The sequence below is a fragment of the Taeniopygia guttata genome, chromosome 7, assembly GCF_048771995.1.
Source record: "Taeniopygia guttata chromosome 7, bTaeGut7.mat, whole genome shotgun sequence".
Lineage (NCBI taxonomy): Eukaryota > Metazoa > Chordata > Aves > Passeriformes > Estrildidae > Taeniopygia > Taeniopygia guttata.
The window spans coordinates 7,104,986-7,124,869 of record NC_133032.1 but is presented as its reverse complement, the minus strand read 5'-3'; the positions used below and the strand labels follow the sequence as shown (position 1 = coordinate 7,124,869).

At 44.7% G+C, this 19,884-nt stretch overlaps 1 protein-coding gene across 1 annotated transcript in view; it reads right to left on the bottom strand.

The window, feature by feature from the left end:
- Window positions 1–19,670, bottom strand: part of CLASP1 (cytoplasmic linker associated protein 1) — a 168,329-nt gene extending 148,659 nt beyond the window's left edge. The window contains exons 1-2 of the mRNA XM_072932017.1: window positions 19,502–19,670; window positions 7,592–8,066 (exon numbers count right to left, since the gene is read on the bottom strand). Coding sequence (XP_072788118.1) covers window positions 7,592–7,786 — 195 coding nt within the window. The 5' untranslated portion in view covers window positions 7,787–8,066; window positions 19,502–19,670. The remainder of the gene's footprint in view (window positions 1–7,591; window positions 8,067–19,501) is intronic.
- Between the last annotated feature and the right edge of the window lie 214 nt (window positions 19,671–19,884).

The following is a 19,884-nucleotide window of genomic DNA, read 5'->3' as shown; positions in this document are numbered from 1 at the left end:
GGTCATGTCGGGGAAAGTGAGGATTCACGCCTACTCACCCTGTTACCTACTAAACGTGAAGGCAGATGGGTCCCACACGCATATAAATGACTGCTAATTTTACTCCAGAGGTAACAAGCACAATTTGAACAGTCTCTCTAAGTCACTTTGGGATTTCTGAGGACCAAAACCAGTACACTGTTTAAAATATTTTATTTAAAGTGTTCAAGCAGTTTAAGGCACAATATCATATCTGTTCTACCACAAAAAGGACTTAAACAAGATTGCCCTACCACAATGCATAATCCTGTTACTGTACATAAACGATTCTAAATCATCACAAGATCTATACTAAAACCAAATGTCTTGTCCTTATCTGTTCATCTCCAGGAGTTTTCCAGTGTTCTTTCTGCAGGCAACTTTCATCTGACATGCAATCTAAATTTACTCACAGCCAGTTTATACCCATTCGTTCTTGTGCTAACCTTGCCCTTTAAATCTAAGAGTTCTTTCCCATCCCTGACGGTCACCCCTCTGATGTATTTATGGACAGCAGTTATATTCCTTGCATCCCTTCATACTGTAAACTAAACAAGCCAAACCTCTTAGTGTCCTCTGGTTAGGCAGGCTCTCCAATACCCCAAAACACCCCACTAGCCCTTCCCTGCACCTGTTCCAGCTTGAATTCCTTTCTTGCAGACAGGCAACTAGAACTGTACAACACATGCCACAGAAAGGCCCAATAAGGCACTCTACAATAGCATTAGTACACCCTTATCCCATGAAAATAAATCCTCAATAATCTGCCTTTTCCACCAATGCATCAGCTGTGACCCTGAGCCTGCAGTGAAGCAATACACACCGAGGTTTCTGAGACCTGGCTCTGTTAGACCTCTAATAAACCCTAGTGACAAGACCAAAGTGCTGCAAATGAAACACTACACCAGCATTAAAGGAATAGCTTTATCCTCTCAATTTAGTAACCACAATGGTTCAGTCTGTTGTGTGTTGACCCAGACTCACAGTCCCAAACAGGAGCCTCTTGGCCTTGCCAATACTGAGGCAGTCACTCTACCAAACACACAGAGAAAACATATCTAACAAAACAAAAACATAACAAACCCACCCAAACAAATACACACCAAAAAACACCCCCCAAAAAATCCAACAAAACACACAAAATTTAAAACACTAAACAGAAACAACACAGCAAACAAACAAACAAGAAAAAAAAATGCCCCAGACAACTTTTGTTAGTCCCAGCACTAAAATCCTATGGGAGCTTAATTTGGTCAATAAATAAAATCAGGTAATCAAATCTCGACAAGCCAGAGTGATATGCAAAGAAGACTTTTATTTTGTATCCCACATTTCCATTTATTTCTCACCATCCACTATGGGCCACCAAGAAATGGGATATCAAGCTGCCATTTAATTAAAACTCCATGTAAGTGTTGCAATTTAACTGCAATTAGACTTAGGCTGCTTTGGTCAAAACAAGAGAGATGGAAACAGCTGGAGCAGTTTTACTGAATGTGAAACTCTTGGTTGGTTTAAAGCATCTCCTTTTGGTTTGTAAGGTTGCTGTGTTGCAGACACTTCTAGGACACCTAAGAACTCTGTTCCAGCCTTCAACTACTTCTGAAACAGGTGACCCAAAGGAAATACACTTTGGTTTACAAAAGCTACCTGCCTTCTCAGGAATGGGGTTATTTTCCTCTCCATTTCATGAAAGAGCTTTGGATATTGAGCTCTAAAGCCAGTGGAAAAGAGGTTAGACCTTGAATGTGCCACTATGGAAACAAACTTCTGTCCTAATTATTTCAACACTGTCTCCACTCTGCATGCTCCCTTGGGATCCTGTAGGTTCTCATTATTTGTATTTGATTTGGTAATACCTTCGTAAACAACTGAGATGCTATTCTTTGGCAAAAAGAAATCTTATGCTCACAAACCTTTTGTTTTATGCAACCAGTAGCACATCCACTTTGTGCTTAAAACAACATGAAAGTATTACTGCTCCACTAGAGTTCTTCACACTTCAGCCAGAAAAGGACAATCCTTCCTGCTACACCAGTCATTATTACCTTTTAAGTATGAAGAAAAAGCTACAGGGGAATGCTAAATGCTGACTTGCTGGAGCAGGTAATTTTTCCCCTGCTCTGAATTCAAAGGTCTGAAACTAGCACTGAATTTGATCTATTCCACCTGCTACAAACTTCTATTCTGCACTGCACCCTCTGTGGCACTCCCCACACTGCTGACACCATAGAAGTAAGAGCTGCACCATAATCCAATCAAATTACCATACAGAGCACTTAAATGCTGGGAAGGCAGGCCCAGCTATTAGAGTCAGAGAAAAAACAACTGATCAGCTGGACTGGGAATTAACATCAATGCCTACAGGAAACTAAATATCCTGGAGGCAAATCTCTGTTCTTCCATAAGTTTAAAGCAGGAAAACCCACCTATTAGAAGCATACCAGCACAGAAGCCTAAAAATAAGGACTGGACACACTCCACAAATGCAGTTCAAATGGAACGAGTCTTTAGCCCTTAACTCTTCTCACCACAAGGGAAGTCATCAACAGCAGTTTCTGTCACGGTCCCTTTTTGCAATATGGGCATATGCAAGGAATGGGCTGTACTCTCAAGTCCAGATCTCAAGATCACTTTTCCTCCACAGTCCCTTTCTCAGGTCTTTTGTATATCAAAACTAATTTAATTCATCTTTATTAGCAATTTCAGTTTCATGGTAAAGAGGGATGAAAGTGGTAGCTGAATGCATACATTACTGATCACCATGCACCCCCAGCAGCTCAAAACTCAGCAGCTAACAGCAGCTGCTTGGAAACCCTTTACAAGTCTCTTTTTCTTCTACAGATGGTGAAGTCCTTTCCTCCGTGCATTAAATACTCAACAAAACATACTCGCCAAATTATCATATCAACCCATAACCATGCATGATAATTATGTCTTAAATCAGGATTTCTTCTACCGAATTTCAACCAAAATAAACATGGCGTAAGAGAACAAATGTATGCTTATAGTGAACAACCATTCATCAGCTTAAGTAACGCTAATGGATGTCACTTTAAACTAAGCCTGCACCATCTGTTCTACCCCTCAATTAGCAAGCAAAAAAAATATTCAATACACAGTTTAAGAAAGCCAGCTAATTTATGTAAGTTTTATTTCTCTTCAGCTCAGTGAAACATGCTCTTGTAAGTCTTGATATTCAGAAACAGATCAGAATGGAAGATTGCTTTTTCCTAAGCTATTAGGAATTTTGTCAGGGGAAATAAAATACTTGTACAATATTTCACAATATCAAAAAAATGCTCATTAACATCTTACATTTTACTTTAAAGAGCATGATGTCTCAGTACCAAAATCAGCTGGGAAGGAAACAAATCAAATCCTAAGTGCTGCATACATGAACACAAACAAAGCTCAGGACACTGCCCTGCCCTGACAGACTGAGTCTACCAGCACAGCAGGAGGCTGTGGATGTGTCCTCAGACCCGGGGGTCTGTTAACCATGTCAGTTCCTGAATCGCCTCTCAGAGGCAAAACCCAGTCCTACAGGCTGCTGGGCACAGAGCCTCACACAGACCTGGCTGCACCGGGACAAAGGGACCATTCCATGCAAGGTGAGATGCTCTCCTTGGAAAGCAAACCCTGTCCAGCGAGAGCAGCGCAGTGGCAAAAAATCACTACTTGCCAAAGTGCATAACAAATCTAGAAAGCTGCATCCAATCCCTTACTGCAGACCTCCATCCAGTTTCACTTCAAGCCGGCCTCTCCTACCACTGTGAAACAAATAAAAACACTGAATAGAATCTCTCTTCAGTATGTCGGACCCTGACCTGCTTGAAGGCTCTGGCACCTCCAGTCTCCCTCTTGGATGTTTGTTTAAAAAAACCCTGCAATAACAAGAGCTGTTTCCACTGAAAACCGCAACTCCACCAGCACAGGCAACACATCCCAGGGAAAAAAGTGCAAGAGACCTCATCTCACAATACTGTTGAGGAGAAGCAGGCAAGAGAAGGTCACTGCCAAACACTCTCAGCTCACCTCTTGGAACAGCATGCTGGTTGAAAACTACTTTAAGATCCTCGACATATTACTTTCCATTACACCTTACTGGTTTGGGTACTGAGAAAGGCTCATCAGCCACAGATGAGCCGGGAGATCCTGCACACTTAACATCCGCATTACTAAATACTGCAGAAGCAGCTCAAAGCGAGATGGCTCACAGGGGATTACTGACGATTTCAGCTCTCTCCCCTTGCCATAGGATTGTAGAAGCCGAGAGGACATGGTGAAGCCTCTGACACTGCTCTGCTGTTTTGCCTCATGTTTTAAGACAGACAGCTCTGTGCAGGTCTTAGTTATCGCTCAGAGATTCAAAGCTCAGCAAAATAACTCTCCTTTATGCTTAGTAGGGGAAGAAAAGGAGTCAAGCAGAACCATCATCCTGAAACAGCACACACCAAGCAAACAAAACACAAATGAAAAAACAGACCAGAGGCAGAATTTTTCTTTGGCCTAAAGCATCCTGCAATACCTTCCTCAGCCCAACCTCACTGGTATAATCCACGACTCCTAGTGCTCACACAAACACAGACTGTCTTCTCTAAGCAACTGTGCTCCAAAGAGGAGTAAGAGCTCTCAAAGATAATTCATTTTATCACTCTGCACTATTCTTATGTCTTCTACACACCTGAAAGTACTGCTGAGAAAACTCAAGCCTGCAATGGCTGTTGGGTGCAGTTCAAGCACACTACTAGCAAGCACAAAATGCAAATGGCTTTGCACTGGACTTCAGTGCCTTGTTTCTTACAATCACCTTTATGTTTCCTTGACTTGAAAAGCATCCTGAGCTATCAAAGTGCCTTCTGCACCTAAAGCATCTGTCTGTTACAAAGCAGGAACCAGTGATCAGATCATAAGATGATTTGTTAAGGAGTTTTAGAGTACTGAGTTATATCAGAAGTATGTTAGGCCTCACTAAGTTTTACACATGCTGTTTTTAACAGACTTGAGACAGCACCAATCAAAGAAAAGCATCTCTGCCCTCCATAGTTCTTTTTCCTGAATCTCTTGAAAAAGAAGAATACATTGTCTGCAGTCCTGGTCTGAGGTCAACGACTTCAAAAAGTAGTGTCATGAAAAAAATAGAAATAATGTACAGAAAAACAGCAAAGCCTAAAAAGGTCAATGATGGCCATGACATACACAGATCAGACTTGGATGCCAATGAGGGAGACAGCTTGAGCCCTTCCTGTAAAGGTGCAATTTCATCATCAGTTCAAGCTCATTTTATGCCAAACTAAACTGGTTGGCCTTAGAGATGCCTCTTTGCTGGTTCACTGATGTTTCCTCAGTGATAACATATAAGCACAAGTGTTTAGTTAGAGGAGTCCTAGACAGGCAGGAGCCATGAATCAACTGGATGCTGTCCCAGTATAATAGATCTTGTTGTACACACTCAGCCTTATTCTGAGAACACACACTTTATTGATGAAGCGCAAGGAAATTTCAAATCACGCAGATGATCTCAATCTTTGTTTTAAGCTGATACTTTTTCAAACTAAGAGACTGAGGTGAGAAAACAGACTACAAATAGTTGAGCTTCTTCCACTGTGAGCAGACCATTGCAGTTTAGCTCTCCAGATGGCTATCCTAGGGCAGTGATGCTTAGTCTTTCACTCGTAGAGTTGACACACTAATCCATGAACTGGATCAGATGACACCAGCTCCTCTGTGCTCTCTCACACCAGACAAAGCTGAGCTTCCAAACCCCCACCCCAGCAACAGTCAGGAAAAAAGGCAATGATAATGCAGATGCAGGCATTAAAACACAAGGAAGAGATTGGCATAAGAGGGTGCACTAAGCCTTGCCTGGATCCTGAAGCAGACTTCACCACATCACTGACCTTCACATAGCCAGCCTGCCCCACTCAAAGGCTGCACATCTCCTATTATACTCATTCACTGAGAAAACACCCTCCAGACATCTGAGACATGTCTCTGTTATGCTTACTAGAACTTATTAATCACAGCAAATGCTATCTATAGAATACACACATTAATGAACAGCCAGCTCAGCAGCATGAGTTCTGGAACAGAGTCACTGCACTACAGAAGTGCCACCAGTTTGTTACTAGAAAATGAATACCACAGATCATTTTAAGCATGTAGTTCAACAGACAAAAGATTGTGAAGATGAGCAAGTTATCTGAATAGAAATTCTGCAAACTATGTGGTACTGGCATTGCAAATCTCACCACAGCTCTACAATCCACATCACTTAATGAAATCCATGCAAATAGCACATTTTGTAATAATTTCAATTTTACTGTGCCTGGGTTACTCTTCCACTGAGAATCATGGAAGTTTGTAAGAGAAAGCCAGTTAGCAAGAAAAGGGGCAATAACAATATGTAATACTCTCAGAAAATTATATGTACACTGCTTGTTCACAACAACAAGCTAAATATTTCTTCATGTGTTCCACTAGAATGGATTCTCTACTGAGACCACATTAGCCTTGGTGGTTTGGTGATAGCAGCTTTAATATTTGAGGGTTTCTTTCCCTACATGCCAAACAGCTTCTACAACAGCTGCTTGTTGACAAAAATGAAAATAAAGAAATGCAGTTGTACAGAACACTGCAATGTCACAACCACCTCCCAGTCAAAATTTCTGTTAAAAATAATTTTAATTGAGTATGCTGAGCTCCAGAGCAGTTACAACCTATACAGCCAGTCCCTCCTTCACTTCTACAGGTGTGAACTCCCGTCCAACCCCCATCTTTAGGCCCAGCTCTGTAGGAACTTTCACACTGAGATTCCACACCACTTATCAAAAAGGAACATTACTACATCCCATACAATAGCTTCAGTATTTTATTAGACTTTTCAGAGAGCCTCATGAACAGAGCAGGACAAGAATTTTCCAAGTCACAGCTGAGAATCCCTTCCCACTGCCACAGTACCTGGCTGTGGTAGGACTTCCTCATTAAACCTGAAGGGAAATGAAGTAACATGGCTGGGATAACAATGCAGTGGAGTTCCATGTCCTACCAACTCATCTCAACATTATCAAGTCCAACACAAGACACATACACACATTATCTTTTTTTGAGCTAAGTACAATTGATCTACTATGTTGCCCACAGAAAACAGCAAAAGTCTAGAAAGATTTAATGACAGTGAAAACAAATGCAGTTTATAAACAATTTTTTTCAGTTTCATAAACCTTTTAGTATGGCAGGAAATCAAGAACACTGCTAAACTACTGGGATGATCAAAGCATGCCACCAGCTAACAAAGTACACAAAGAAACCAAGATATCACAAACTATGAACACCAAATGTAAATCCACTTGTGCTTAAAACACCATTCGCTGAATTCTTACTGCCTTGAGTACCCAGTATCACAGCAGCTATCAACTACCAAGATATGGAACAACAATCACCGATTCAGTCTAACTACCAGCTTACAGAACAGTATCAGAACGTCTACTATACAGCCTTCATTCAGATCAAGTAGCATTTGACACTGAAACTTCTGACAGTAATCACATTCCACATGACAAAATCTTACCTTATAATTGCTGGAATTTACCCAAGAAGTGGCCAGTCCATCAACCATTTTATCCAGCATAGTCTGATCATGTTCAAGATCAGCTGATTTCTGTTTATCTGAGAAATAATCTATCAATTCCTGGCCAACCTGAAGTCTTTTTCCAACATCCTTCTGCAGCACCTGCGCTAAGCAGTACTCCATACTGGGCTCCATGGTGTCTCAGAAATACAGCAGCAGCCAGAAAGCCAGAGGGCAGCAGGGCCAAAAACTCCCTCTACAAATGTACGCAGGAGGTCGCCTCTTTCTTCTGTGAAGGTTACTGAGGGCCTGGGTTTCAAAGATGCAATTCTGAGAATGGCAACAATGCACCATGTGTGTGTGGACAGCAGCTGGCAGGATATTAAAAGTCCAATTTAAATAACTAGTAATAGATGAAGCAATGAGCAGTGCTGTACAGTTGAGTCTGCAATAAATCCCAATTCAGCAGTCCATTCTGAAAGAAATGAAAAAGAACAGTATTATAGGTTAAATTAAGACTGGAGGAAAAAAAAAGATTGAAAGCATGTCACAAACTAGGTTATTCACATACAGCTGCGAAGCTGTGCAAGTCAGATACGACCAGCATTGGTCTATTTTAAGGAATCAAACAAGGTAGGTCAGGACAAAAACCTTATTCTTTACACTAGCAGTTATCCATCAGTTCCCTGGAAGTTTCAGTGACAGACAGTAAATTTGTGGGTTAAAGTAACAGCTGATTAATAATCAGTATTATTGCAACTGTCACCATCCACCCGAAAAGGTGGAGAAAAAATCCTTAAGCAGGTCACCAGGAAAACCTATCTACTTTAAGAGAAAGCAGGAAGAGGTCGGGATCCTGTTTTGACTGTTGGCCTTCAGCAATCAATGTCATCAGCTGGTCAGCAAGATAAAGCACTAACACAGGGCTCCAGGAATGTAAAATGATCCGTTTTCAAAAACGAGGTGCTCAAGCTGTTTCCAGGCTGAATTCTGTTACATCCAAACTACACATGTCCAGGAAACAGCACTCACTGGCACACTCTAAATGCAGTTCTCACAACCAAGGCCACACACAAGGAAGGTCAGGCTGAACTTCGCTGCCGCTCCAAGGCACAGAATCACCTCAGAAGCGGTTGGCTTATGCAAAAAAAAAAAGAAAAGAAAAAAAAATTACTGTATGTTTGGGCTCTGTTTATATTCTTGAACCCTAGGAACTCTCTTGCCTCCCTCATTAGGGATTTTGTCCCTCCATCTTCAGCTAAATTAATCCCTCCAGGCAGCCAGAGAACAGACTAAGGGGCCTGTCCTCTACCTTCCCACAGACCACAGGGTTCCTGGCATCACCACAGTGCTTCCTGAAGCACTTCCTCATCACAGGTTAGCTCTTTTAGGAAGTGGGTGATAAAAACCCAGGGTGTCTTTTTGTTTCCTGGCTAATAATATCCAAAGCTAGAAATCTGCCCTACTTTTTCCACCAACATGAGGAAAGCAGGTCAAGCTCAGAGTAAGGGAAGAGGTTGTGCAGTGGGCACCTGGTTCAATAAACAACTGGAAGGAAGCTGGAAGGAGGCACAAGTTCACTAATTGGAAGCACTGGGGAAGCAAATAAGTACCTTCTGTTTGAGCAAATAAGGCCTTCACAAAGGTCTTAATAAGGCAAAGCGAACCCAACAGCAGATGAGATGCACAGAAGAACCCCAGCCTGGAAACAAAAGGATCCTTTGCACAGCAAACTATTCAGTTCATTACCTCAGCCCCATCTTCCCTGGCCACATCTTCCCACCACCAAGCACAGCATCTCGATTCAGCTCTGAGGGCCTAGGGTTCCCTAACCCTCAAGCATTGCCACACATGTCCCAGCTTCCCACACTGGTTGTGCAGGAGTCACCAGAGTGCAGGTCCCTCCATTCCAGGCAGCCAGTTCAAATCCCTGCTGGCTGATGGGCATCAAAACTGGCTCAGTCAAACAATGGATTCAACTCAATCAACTGCCAGGCAAATCCTACCCTCAGCCAGAAGGCATTGCTCATGTTTGTACACTAAGCTCCCTCCTTGTCAGCAAAACCTCATCCCCAGAGCAGCAAGGAAGCCTTGGCTGCTACTGCACACACAGCATCTCAAGCTTTGAGTTAGTGCTGTGACAGATTACTGATTGTGACCCCTACCCCAATCTAAACCATTTCAAGGACACACAAAACTCCCACCATTTTGTTTCAAGTCACTTCAGGAGGGATTTGATTTTAAGGTCTAAGCTTGTCAACACTCCTCCAATCAGTACTCTTAACACCTTTTTTCTTTCTAAAAGAAAGTTCCAAACTAGAAGCATTGCCTCTTTTACTGCAGTTTCTACTGATGATGCTACAGTTTCTCACTTGGTCAATTTAGCACCAAATGTGAAAGAAGCACTCTGAGCTTTCCCATCCTCAAACAAAAATGGTTCATGACATGGCACTCACTCTCATGGCAGCACAGGCACAAAACCAGAGCCACTTCCACAATTGTAAAAGCACAGCAGATGCTTTCCTTCAGGTCTCCCTGTCTGCAGCTTTGAATACTGGCCCCTGCCCTGCCCTCTAGCACAGGCTGGTCTTGTTCTTTGCTGCAAACACTCCACTTAAGGGCGACAAGTCTTACACACAGCAGCGTCTAAATATCCAGTGGATGGATTTTCACACAGTAGGGAAGCATTTCACTGGACACCTCGCTAGCACAGAGCTACTGGATAAGGGACAGGGAACTGGTATTAAACTGTTACCACATTCTAGCCGAAACCCTTCAAGTTAGCTGGGCAGTTTGTTTCTGGATTCCAGAAGCTGCACACATGTTCAAAAGGGGACTCTTCTGTTAAACTGGATAGACAGTGAAGAAAGTCTAACTGCTTTTAAAATGAAAATTTAGAACTTGCTTAAACTTGAAAATTCAGATTACAGAAGGGTGTAAATGAGTGCTAGTTACCACAGAATAGCCATTTTTTATTAACATCACACAGAGGCACGTCCCAACACGTCCAGAAACAATTAGCTGGCCATACTGCCATGAGAAATGAGCATTCAAAGTTTCAGGTTTGTCTTCTATGTGGTTTTCATTAAAGAGTTTATAAGTCTCTGCCTACAAGCACAGAAACAATCTTTAAAGAAAACTAACAAATTTCTCTCCACTTTCCTTGCTTTTTAAACACATGAAGGAAAGCATAGGATAAAAATCATGGTGCACTATAGAAGAACAAATTTGTGTCACAACCTTGAGGACTGTAGTCTAAAGAAGATCCTCTATACATTATGGCACCACTATATGGGGAAGAAGAGCCAGAAACATCTTTGAATCCTGGTGAAAACAGTAACAGGAAGAGAAGAGGAAAAGCTCAGTGTGGCTTTCCTCTACCAGCTAACAGGTGTTTAAGTAGCACTTCTCAAAAAAAAAAAAAAAAAAGCTATCCTACACATGTTAGGAAGTCTTGACTCCCCTCTTCCCAAAAGGCAGAAGTGGAAAAAACACCACCTGAGAAAAACAAGACCCAGGCTGACAAAAAAACTAACCTGCCAGACAATGAAGCATATGGCTGCTGCATCCCATCAAGTCTGCAATCATCTGGGCAGATGCTCCCCAAGTAAGTTTTGAAAAACACAAAGCCACAGTTCTCAGCCCCAGTGGTCTACTTCTGTTCCTGGACTTTTCGGGTAGCCATTGTTACATAACAAACAAATTTGGACGGGGATGTTGAGTACAACCTCTTCCCACAGAAGAACAGTCATACAGAACTCAAAATTAATAACTCAGTGGCACAGGTCCTGTTTTTGGAGCTCCTCCAAGTTTTGGGAAGGGTTGCCAGTATAAGTTCCAGAGCAAGGGTTTTCTCCAATCCTCCCAAGGCCTTGTAGTCTGCCCTTGAAGAGGCTAGGCTCAACACGTAGACAAAATAATCCAAGAGAAAAAGCTACCCCAATTCTGTCATTGGAAAAGAGTATTTGTTTGACTAATCAGCCATCAAAACTGTGTGCTCTGCAACACCCAAATTTTCCATCAACAGCTATCTAGCAGAAAGCCACCACACAAAGGTTTCTTGGAGCTCAAAATGATGAATTTAAAGGCAAAAGCTGACAAAGACCAAACAGCCCAAAGTTACTCAGCTTAGATAATACCATCATAACAGCATAAATATTGGTACAATTCACAGTAAAGCAACTGGCTCAAGACATAGAATAAATTAATCCAAACAGTAATAAGGAAATACTTGTTACTTAAGATGCTGTGGCAATATTAAACTGGGTACCTAAGTCAATTAAGTTCTTTCAGCACTTAGGAGAACACCACTGACCTTGGACTGAGTGAAAGTGCATGAATTGCAATTCTCAAGTAAGATTTTATCTTAGGATAACTTCATAGGAAATTTTGAATCTTCTTCCTCTTGCAAGGAAGGGAACAAATAAATAGTGCACATAATAGTGCACATAAAAATGCACTATTACTCTCTTGATGTCCTGCCTATCCTTGGGCGTTCTTACAATATAATTATTTGATTTTAAAAATTATGTTCTACTCTTCTGCTCTAGACATCAGATTATATCCTTTGTCATATTTCACTGTCATCTTCATTTGCCATAAAGTCAATGCAGTCCATAACTTCCCCAGACAACTGCTCCAGACACAAGCATACAGAAACAGCTCTTGCTGCCACTCAAAATCACTAGAGGCAAGAGCCAGCACCACTCAATAACCAGTCATCTTCCTGAAGGTATCTCCCAACTTCCAGCCAGTGAGCCTAATTTGCAACCAACTTGTAAACATGACCACACTCCTTTGGTGTCTTTTTTTTGCGTTTGTGGTTAGTTGCTGTAGTCCAACATCTGTAGAAATAACACAGCAACACAATAGTACCAACAAGTCTCCTTCTTCACAAGTCTCAGGACCTAATTGCACAGTCACTTCAGTTTAAAATTAGCTTAAGGTATATTCGACAGACCTCTGTCAACAAACCGAACTCTGATCCTTCAGGAGATTTCCAGCCTAGACAAATGAAGCCATTTCTTTCAAATATAAAACCAACCAGGCATCCAACCTGCAGTAGTTCACCACTTCTGCAAGGTGGGCAGTGTAAACACATAACTAACTTGGTTTGCCAGCCAAGCCCCCTTGAGAAAGAAATTCAGAGCACTTAGAACAGCACGTGGAAACCATGTGCTGCAAAGACTAAGTGGAGATCTCATCGGCAAGGCAGTGTCACATTGCAGCTCTGCAGGGTGGAAGTTCTCAGCCCTCTGTCCACTTCGCTATTTTTGCTTCCACCAGTACACCTATACCCTCCCCAGAAGGGCCTGGTATCAGACCTCTAAAAGTATTACCATCACCAAGCACTCAATCAAACCTGCTCTTCCCTCGGGAGTGGAAGCAGCCATGAACAAAGCAGCTCAAAGGTTCCTACTCGTTCAAACTCTGAGAGAAGGAGGTGGCAAGTACCACATCAAGTGTCCTACTTAAAGAAGAAAGCAACATTTTTCTAGAGCCAAAGGGAGTTTGTCGGAAACACCCACCAAGCAACTGACAGGTGGGCTCTCCCCATTGTTCAGCTGTATCCACAAGTAGGTAATAATGTTTCTTTAGTGACAGGGACTATTACACAATCACTGTGATTGTTTTAAATCAGTAATTAGTGTTGCCCTGTACTTGAGCCTCCTCCTAATCCAAAAATGGGATCTTAGATTTCCAGACTGACAACTCATGCTTTTCTAATTAGCTGGTGGGACAGCCCCGCGCTTATCTCCCTGTACCACTTGATGCACTCCTTCCACGTCCCATCCAGTAACTTTTAACTGTCCTCAGACAGTGCCAGTGCCACCACTTCTCAGTCCAACCTGGATGGATGCAGTTTCTTCTATGGAAGGTCTTCAAAGGAGGCTTTGTCTTCCCACAGCGGCAGCTGCACTAAAGCAGTGTAAAACTCTACTGCTGCATCCTTAGAAGAGTCAGGTCTGGCTGAAGGCTTGCTAGGACTCTGCTAAATACTGGCTGGTCTTCAGACTTGCCTGGAGTCTGTTAAGGTGCTCATCTTCACAAGTACAGACAGTAACCAACCTGCAGCAGGGCACAACTCCATTGCCATGCGGAAAGCTGAAGCAGATTTCTAGAACGAAGACAGCTGAAAGATTTCCAGGGCTTAAGGTAACCATGGCCTTCTCCCTCATACACAAACCTTCTAGGCCAGATGCTGGCTGTGAAAGTTGCATTACCTAGCCTAAGTAAGATGAGAGATAAGCTTCAGATAACAGAAATTCTTTTGCCTCCACTAAAGGTTTACATTGCTGCCAGGGTAACTGAACACCTCACACAGGGCTACCAATTTCAGCAATGCAACAATCTTCCAAAGAATCTCCTCAGTAATGAAGCTTCAGCAAATCAAGACAATTCACAGGTCACCTCAATGTGACTCCAATACCCTACACTAATGAAAACACTTTGCAGAGTGGGAGTAACCCTTCCAGAGCAGGGTAGAAAATGAGATGAGCTTTAACATCTTTTGTTTTCCTAATACAAGCCCTGCCTGAAATTAGTTTGGTTTTAACTTTGTCTGAGACAAGGACAAGTCTAAAAGGAGCTTTCAAGGCCTTCTTCCTTTTTAACAGCTCAAGTGCCAAGACACAACTTAAAATCCTACAATGGCAGGAGCTGCTCTCTATGGACTCCCTCTCGCAGACATCTCAGTTCGTGGTTCCAAGGAAATGTACTACAAGCAACCTACTAGGGGCCTGTGGGACCAGTGGTGGGGGGAACTATCATCATGACAATTCTGTGAATAGTTCTCGAGTTTTGAGTTTATGTGTATTAAAATATCCTCCCTGTCCCTTACTCTAGAGATCTAACCTTATCTCAGAGCCTGCAGCCCTGACACTGTGGGACCCTGGCACACAAACCATACAGCACTGGCTCTAAACTTCCAGCTTGGCTCTGCAAGGTGACCCAGCCAAGGGGGCACAAGGTTCCCCCCATGGGGCTGTCTGGCATCCCAGAAGAATGGAAATGTCATCAGCCCCCTTTCTACAGCAACTAGGAGAGCAGGACAAAATTTTCCAGTCACATCCTAACCCTCTCCTCCACAATCCAGCAGCAATATTGGATCATCTGGAAAAAAACAGGGGAAGAATAATCTTTCACCTGTAGCCTTGTAAGCAAAATGCTTAGCAAGGTTCAGAAGTAGAATGGTACAGAGAATTAGAGCAGTGACCCGGCATCACTTGCAGTTTACTGGCACAACAAGCGGCTTCACAGACCATCTCAATCTTGTAATTTCTCTTTGCATTGTGATTAAGTCCCTCAGGCTAAGATTACTAATTTCGGCAGTCTTGAAGATGGAAAGCATCTACTTTGTGTACATCACTTGAAGAAAAAAGTAGTATAATACTACCTTCCTATTTTACAGGCAGGTATGGGGTAGGAATTCAGTGCCTTTCCCAGAGTCACTCTAAAGTAAATCTCTAGTGGCAGTGGTAACTGAGAGTGAGATAACACCTTGGGAAAAGAAAAAATCAATACCACCACATGCTGGTCTAAGATCCAAATAACTGAATTTTAAAGAGAGCAGTGGATTTGACAAAATTTTCTTACTCCAGTGGTGCAGGACCTTGCTATTCCTCTAGAACTGGCTAGTGACACAGAAGTCAGTTTTTGTGAAAGTTCAAGCCAGAACTACCCCGGAAGGAAGTACTTGAGAGACAAGTACTTCTAGTAAAATGACAGGTTGGAACAGGAAAATAATACAGAAGATCAAATCTTGGGTGCAAGCCCTCAAGAGATGCTGGCTGTGGGGTGCAACAGCAGCAGTTTGCAAGTCAACAGTTTTGGAAAAAGGTTATTTTCTTGGTCTCTTTCAGGCTTCCCAGGTAATACCCATCTCTCTTCCATGATTCTAAGCACAAGTTTTTTGCATGGCAAAACAGGGGTCTTTGCCTACCCCTGTTCTCCAGGGCTGCCATGGAAACTCCTGGCCAAAGAGAGGAGAATTCAGCAGCAGCAGGATTTCAACTGCTGCCGGGCTGGAGTGGGGGCAGAAGCCAGCACCTAGAATCAGTGCAGCCCCAGGGAGGGGAAGGAGGGCTACCCTCTACACTCGGACATGAGCAGGTTCTACTCAGACTGGCACCTCCCATTGCACAGAAGTGGACAGCCAAAGAAATCTCTCAGCACAGACTGCAGGAGAGTGCAGAAAGCCACCATAAGACTTTAAGGTATATAAAACACTGGGTGGAAGAAACACAGGACAGGGAAAAGCAGAAGGAGGCTTTATTTGACAGTGCCATGAATTGGGCTGAACCCTAGTAACAGTTAAGGGAACTTCTGACCACAGAAACCACCTGCATGTAACAGGCAGAGACACACCTGCAATTCCTCCCTTCTGCTCAGCAGCACTTTGAAACTTCTGTCAAAAATTTACTTTATTTTGATCAGATCTCTGCCTCAGCAAATTACTGTTGGTTCAATTTCGCTTTCTGAAATATCTTGGAATCTGAAGTATCTAGGTGCAAATGTAAAGAAAGGGCCACACACTAAGCCTGAAATACTGAAACACTGCATCAGGGACTGGCCTGGTTAGGCTGTTTAGTCTGTTATCCTGCTGGCGGTGGAAACAAATTAGAGCTTTTTAAATACTCCCACTCACAATAAACTAATGATGATGATGCTTCCCTAATAATTAATTTTGTGGCTCCTCCTTGGCATACTTTTTTCTGGATGCAGAATTGACATCTCCCTCCTTGCAGAGCCAAACAAGCAGAGATTTGATTAAGGGGCAGAACAGGAAGCCAGATGAACTCAAACACTATGAACTGAGATCAATCTCTTGGGGAGCACCTGCAACCTCTCCAACAAAACCCATTTATTGCCCTTCTACAACTCGAACAGTTGCAACTCCATCCAGTTCTTTTGGGCTTTGTGGTGTGGCTTTTTTTTCCAGGTGTAAGAGTGCTAATGCTCCCAAAGAGAGGAGAACGTGAACTCTCCCATGTATGACAGAGCCAGACACCAGTGCAGTGCAGAATACCAAGGAACATGTGTGTGCTCAGCTCCTCAGTATGCCACTGTGCAAAGCTCATAAACAGCTCCCATCATGCCTTCACATAGCTTTGAGAACTGGTAACAGGTTTGTCCAATGGACAAGATCCAAACAACTGAATGAGCTCTAAACACATCATGCAAGCTTCAGCACTGTAGAGTGTGATGGAAATTGAACAACTGAGCAAAGCACAACATGGACACCATCAAACAGCGAGGTAAAGCTAAAGCTGCACATCACTGTCACATCAGCCTTCATCAAGGAAAACAAACAAACCCCCTTCCCTCACAGTCAGACTGCTTAGAATTTACTCAAATCGCAGTCTGAAGAAATTAATAGACATGGACAGTCTATTTTACTTGCTCAGGTGACAGACCTTTCTATCCTTGCCAGCATTTTCTCCACTGCACTGGCAATCACTGCTCCAAGGTGTCCTGGCGCTGTCAGAATCCAGGAGAAGCTTAAATTACAACTGCCAGCCAAGGAGGCACGAACTGCAGCAAGCCCCATCCAGGCACGCCAACAAGATTTCCAGCCCTGGTCTAGGCAAGGCCTGAGATAATAAAGACACTCAGGCTGACACATGAGCCTGATCCAAAGTCATCTGAGGTCAAAAGGGACCTGTAATGGCAGTCCACGAGCCTCAAAGGCACATTACTCTCACAGAAATCCATGTGTATGTTGAAATTGTGAGGTACACGGAGGAAAGGAAGGTCACTACTTTATCCCTCCTAACATTTCATGTCCAGCCTCTTGAAACATTTTCTGACCTGCTCCTGACACAAAGGTTGTTGAGGGCTCCTCTGTAGAGGACATCTTGCCCTCATCCTCCTCTGCGATGCTGCAAATCGCTACGGAAGTGGCCAGACTTGCTGTCAACTCTCATCCTCTTAACATCCAATTGCCCTGACCAAATTGCCTGATGGATAGAGGAGGATTAATTAATATGGGAGAAACAGAGAAATTTCATTTCAGTTTGACTTTTGCTGTTTAAATATATGGTTTTCTTGACATCTAAGCTGTAGTGTAGATTCCAGATTCCTATAGAACTTCAAAGATGCCTGGAGGACCAACTCATTCAGTCATAGGCACTCTCTCCAGCTGTACTTCTGGGGAACATCACGTGAGCTAGAGAAACATTTCCACTTCCAAAATCTGCTGCTCTATCACTTTTAACACTGCTTGTTATCAGCTAAGTGAAGCAAGGCCGAGGTGTATAACGCCACGGCATTTTTCTTCTAGAAACAGAAAGTTTTGAAGCTACTTGACAAATTCTAAACACTTCACAGGAATGTTGCAGGCATCAGTATGAAAAAAATCTATTTATGCTGGCAATAATTGAAAAAAATTTAGCAAGTGAGACTATGAAATACAGAGAGAATCACGCATGGTGACATGTCAGTCCTCTATCCCTCTCGTAATTTCAAGGCTTCAGGCCCACTGACAGGGTTCAACAGAGAAAACAAGCAAAGGCTCGACTTTGCCAAGCCCAGAATGCCGCACAAAGGCTTGCTCCACACAGCAAGCTGTGTTGTCATGACAAGGAAGACCCTGAATGTGACAGTACTGCAGTTCTACTCTGCACTTGGGCGCAGTCCGTAACTCAAGAGAAAGCTGCCTCCTATTGCAAGTTCTCAAACATATCCCTTCTCCAGCTGCAAAACTTAAATCTAATTCAGAGTCCCACATGGAAACAAATACTTGCACTTCCAACACCTTTCCAATAACTATTTAAGCACTACTGATCTAAGTGATGGATCTGTGTCTCCAGGTGTCACGCGACAATACTGTGATTTGTCCACAACAGTGCCCTGGGAGCGTCAAGAGGAGCATAAAGCAGAGATGCAACTGCTCAAATGATGCAGAGAAATGGGCTACACTGCTCGGCAGCAAACTGGACTACGACATATTTGTTTCTGATGCTGGCACAAGTGCTGGGCTGGAGACCACATCCCTGCCCTATTACACTGGCTTGGCACGTGCTACTTTACTTAACCCTAGTCTTCTTTACTGAACACTGGCTTATGAAGTAAGTCCACACGGGGCAGAGAAAACTATTGGTCAGAACAACCCACACACCTGGGGAGCCTCTGTGCTACTCCACCACAAGCTCCCCAGACAACCCTGAGCCTGTTATCCTGCCTCAGTTTCCCACATCCTTCTCAAGCAGCTGTGCAGGTATTGGGGAAGGAGGCAGCCTTTCCCTTACTCACCAGCATCTTTAGACATATGACATTAAAAATACCTTAAGCGGAGCCCACACCGGCCTGTAACACACAATTACATTTTATTTACTGAGACCCAGTATCTGTCTGAAGCATTTCTGCAGGATTTGTCTAATGACCAACCCACCTCTTCGCACACACAGTTCTGCCCCAAGTCCCACTAAAAACGCTGCCAGAAACAAACGAAGTAGAGCAGGGCACGTGCACAAAGGGGCCAAGCACAAGGGCTGAACCCACCCAAGCCACACGATGCTTTCGGGAGCGCAGCAGCCTCAGGCGTTATTAAAGCCGCACCTCTCCCTTGGCCGAGCCGCCCGTCCCAGCGGGACCCCCGCGGGACCCCCGCCCCGCCGCGGCCCCGGCACCGCCGCTCCCGCAAGGGCCGCACGGTGTTGGCGGCCCCGGGGCGGGGGCCGAGGGGCGGCCCCGCGCCAGGCCCGGCAGCCCCCGCACCGCCGGTCCCACCGGGCCGCCCTGCCCGAACCGCGCCGCCGGGAGAGCCGCACCGCGCTGCTCCCGGCCGGTGCCGCAGACGGCTCGGCTCGGCCCCGCCCCGAGCCGTGCTCCCCGCGGTCACCCGGCGGCGGCGGCGGCACCGCACACAAAGCCCCCCGGCCGCTCTTCTCCCCGCGGTGCGGGCGGTACCTGCGGGGCGGGGGCCGGGCGGACGCGCTCCCTTCTCCCTCTCGCGTCTCCCCCCTCAGAGCCGGCGGCGGCGGCGCCCGCTCCGCTCCATGGCCGCGCGCGCGCCCCGCTGACCACGGGAAGAATGGGGCACGCAGCGCGCACGCGCCGCCCGCCCCGCCCCGCCCCGTGCGCCGGCGCGGCGCCGCCCTGCGGCCGTTGGGACCGCGGTGAGGTCAGCGCGCGCCGTGCGCATGCGCGGTGGCCGCCGCCGCGCGCCCGGTCTCCATGGCGACGCCGCCCGCCGGGAGCCGGGCCCGGGAGCGCGGGCACGCGCGGCGCCGGGAATGCCGCCGGCGCTCCGGGAATGCCGCTGGCGCTCCGGGAATGCCGCGGCCCCGACC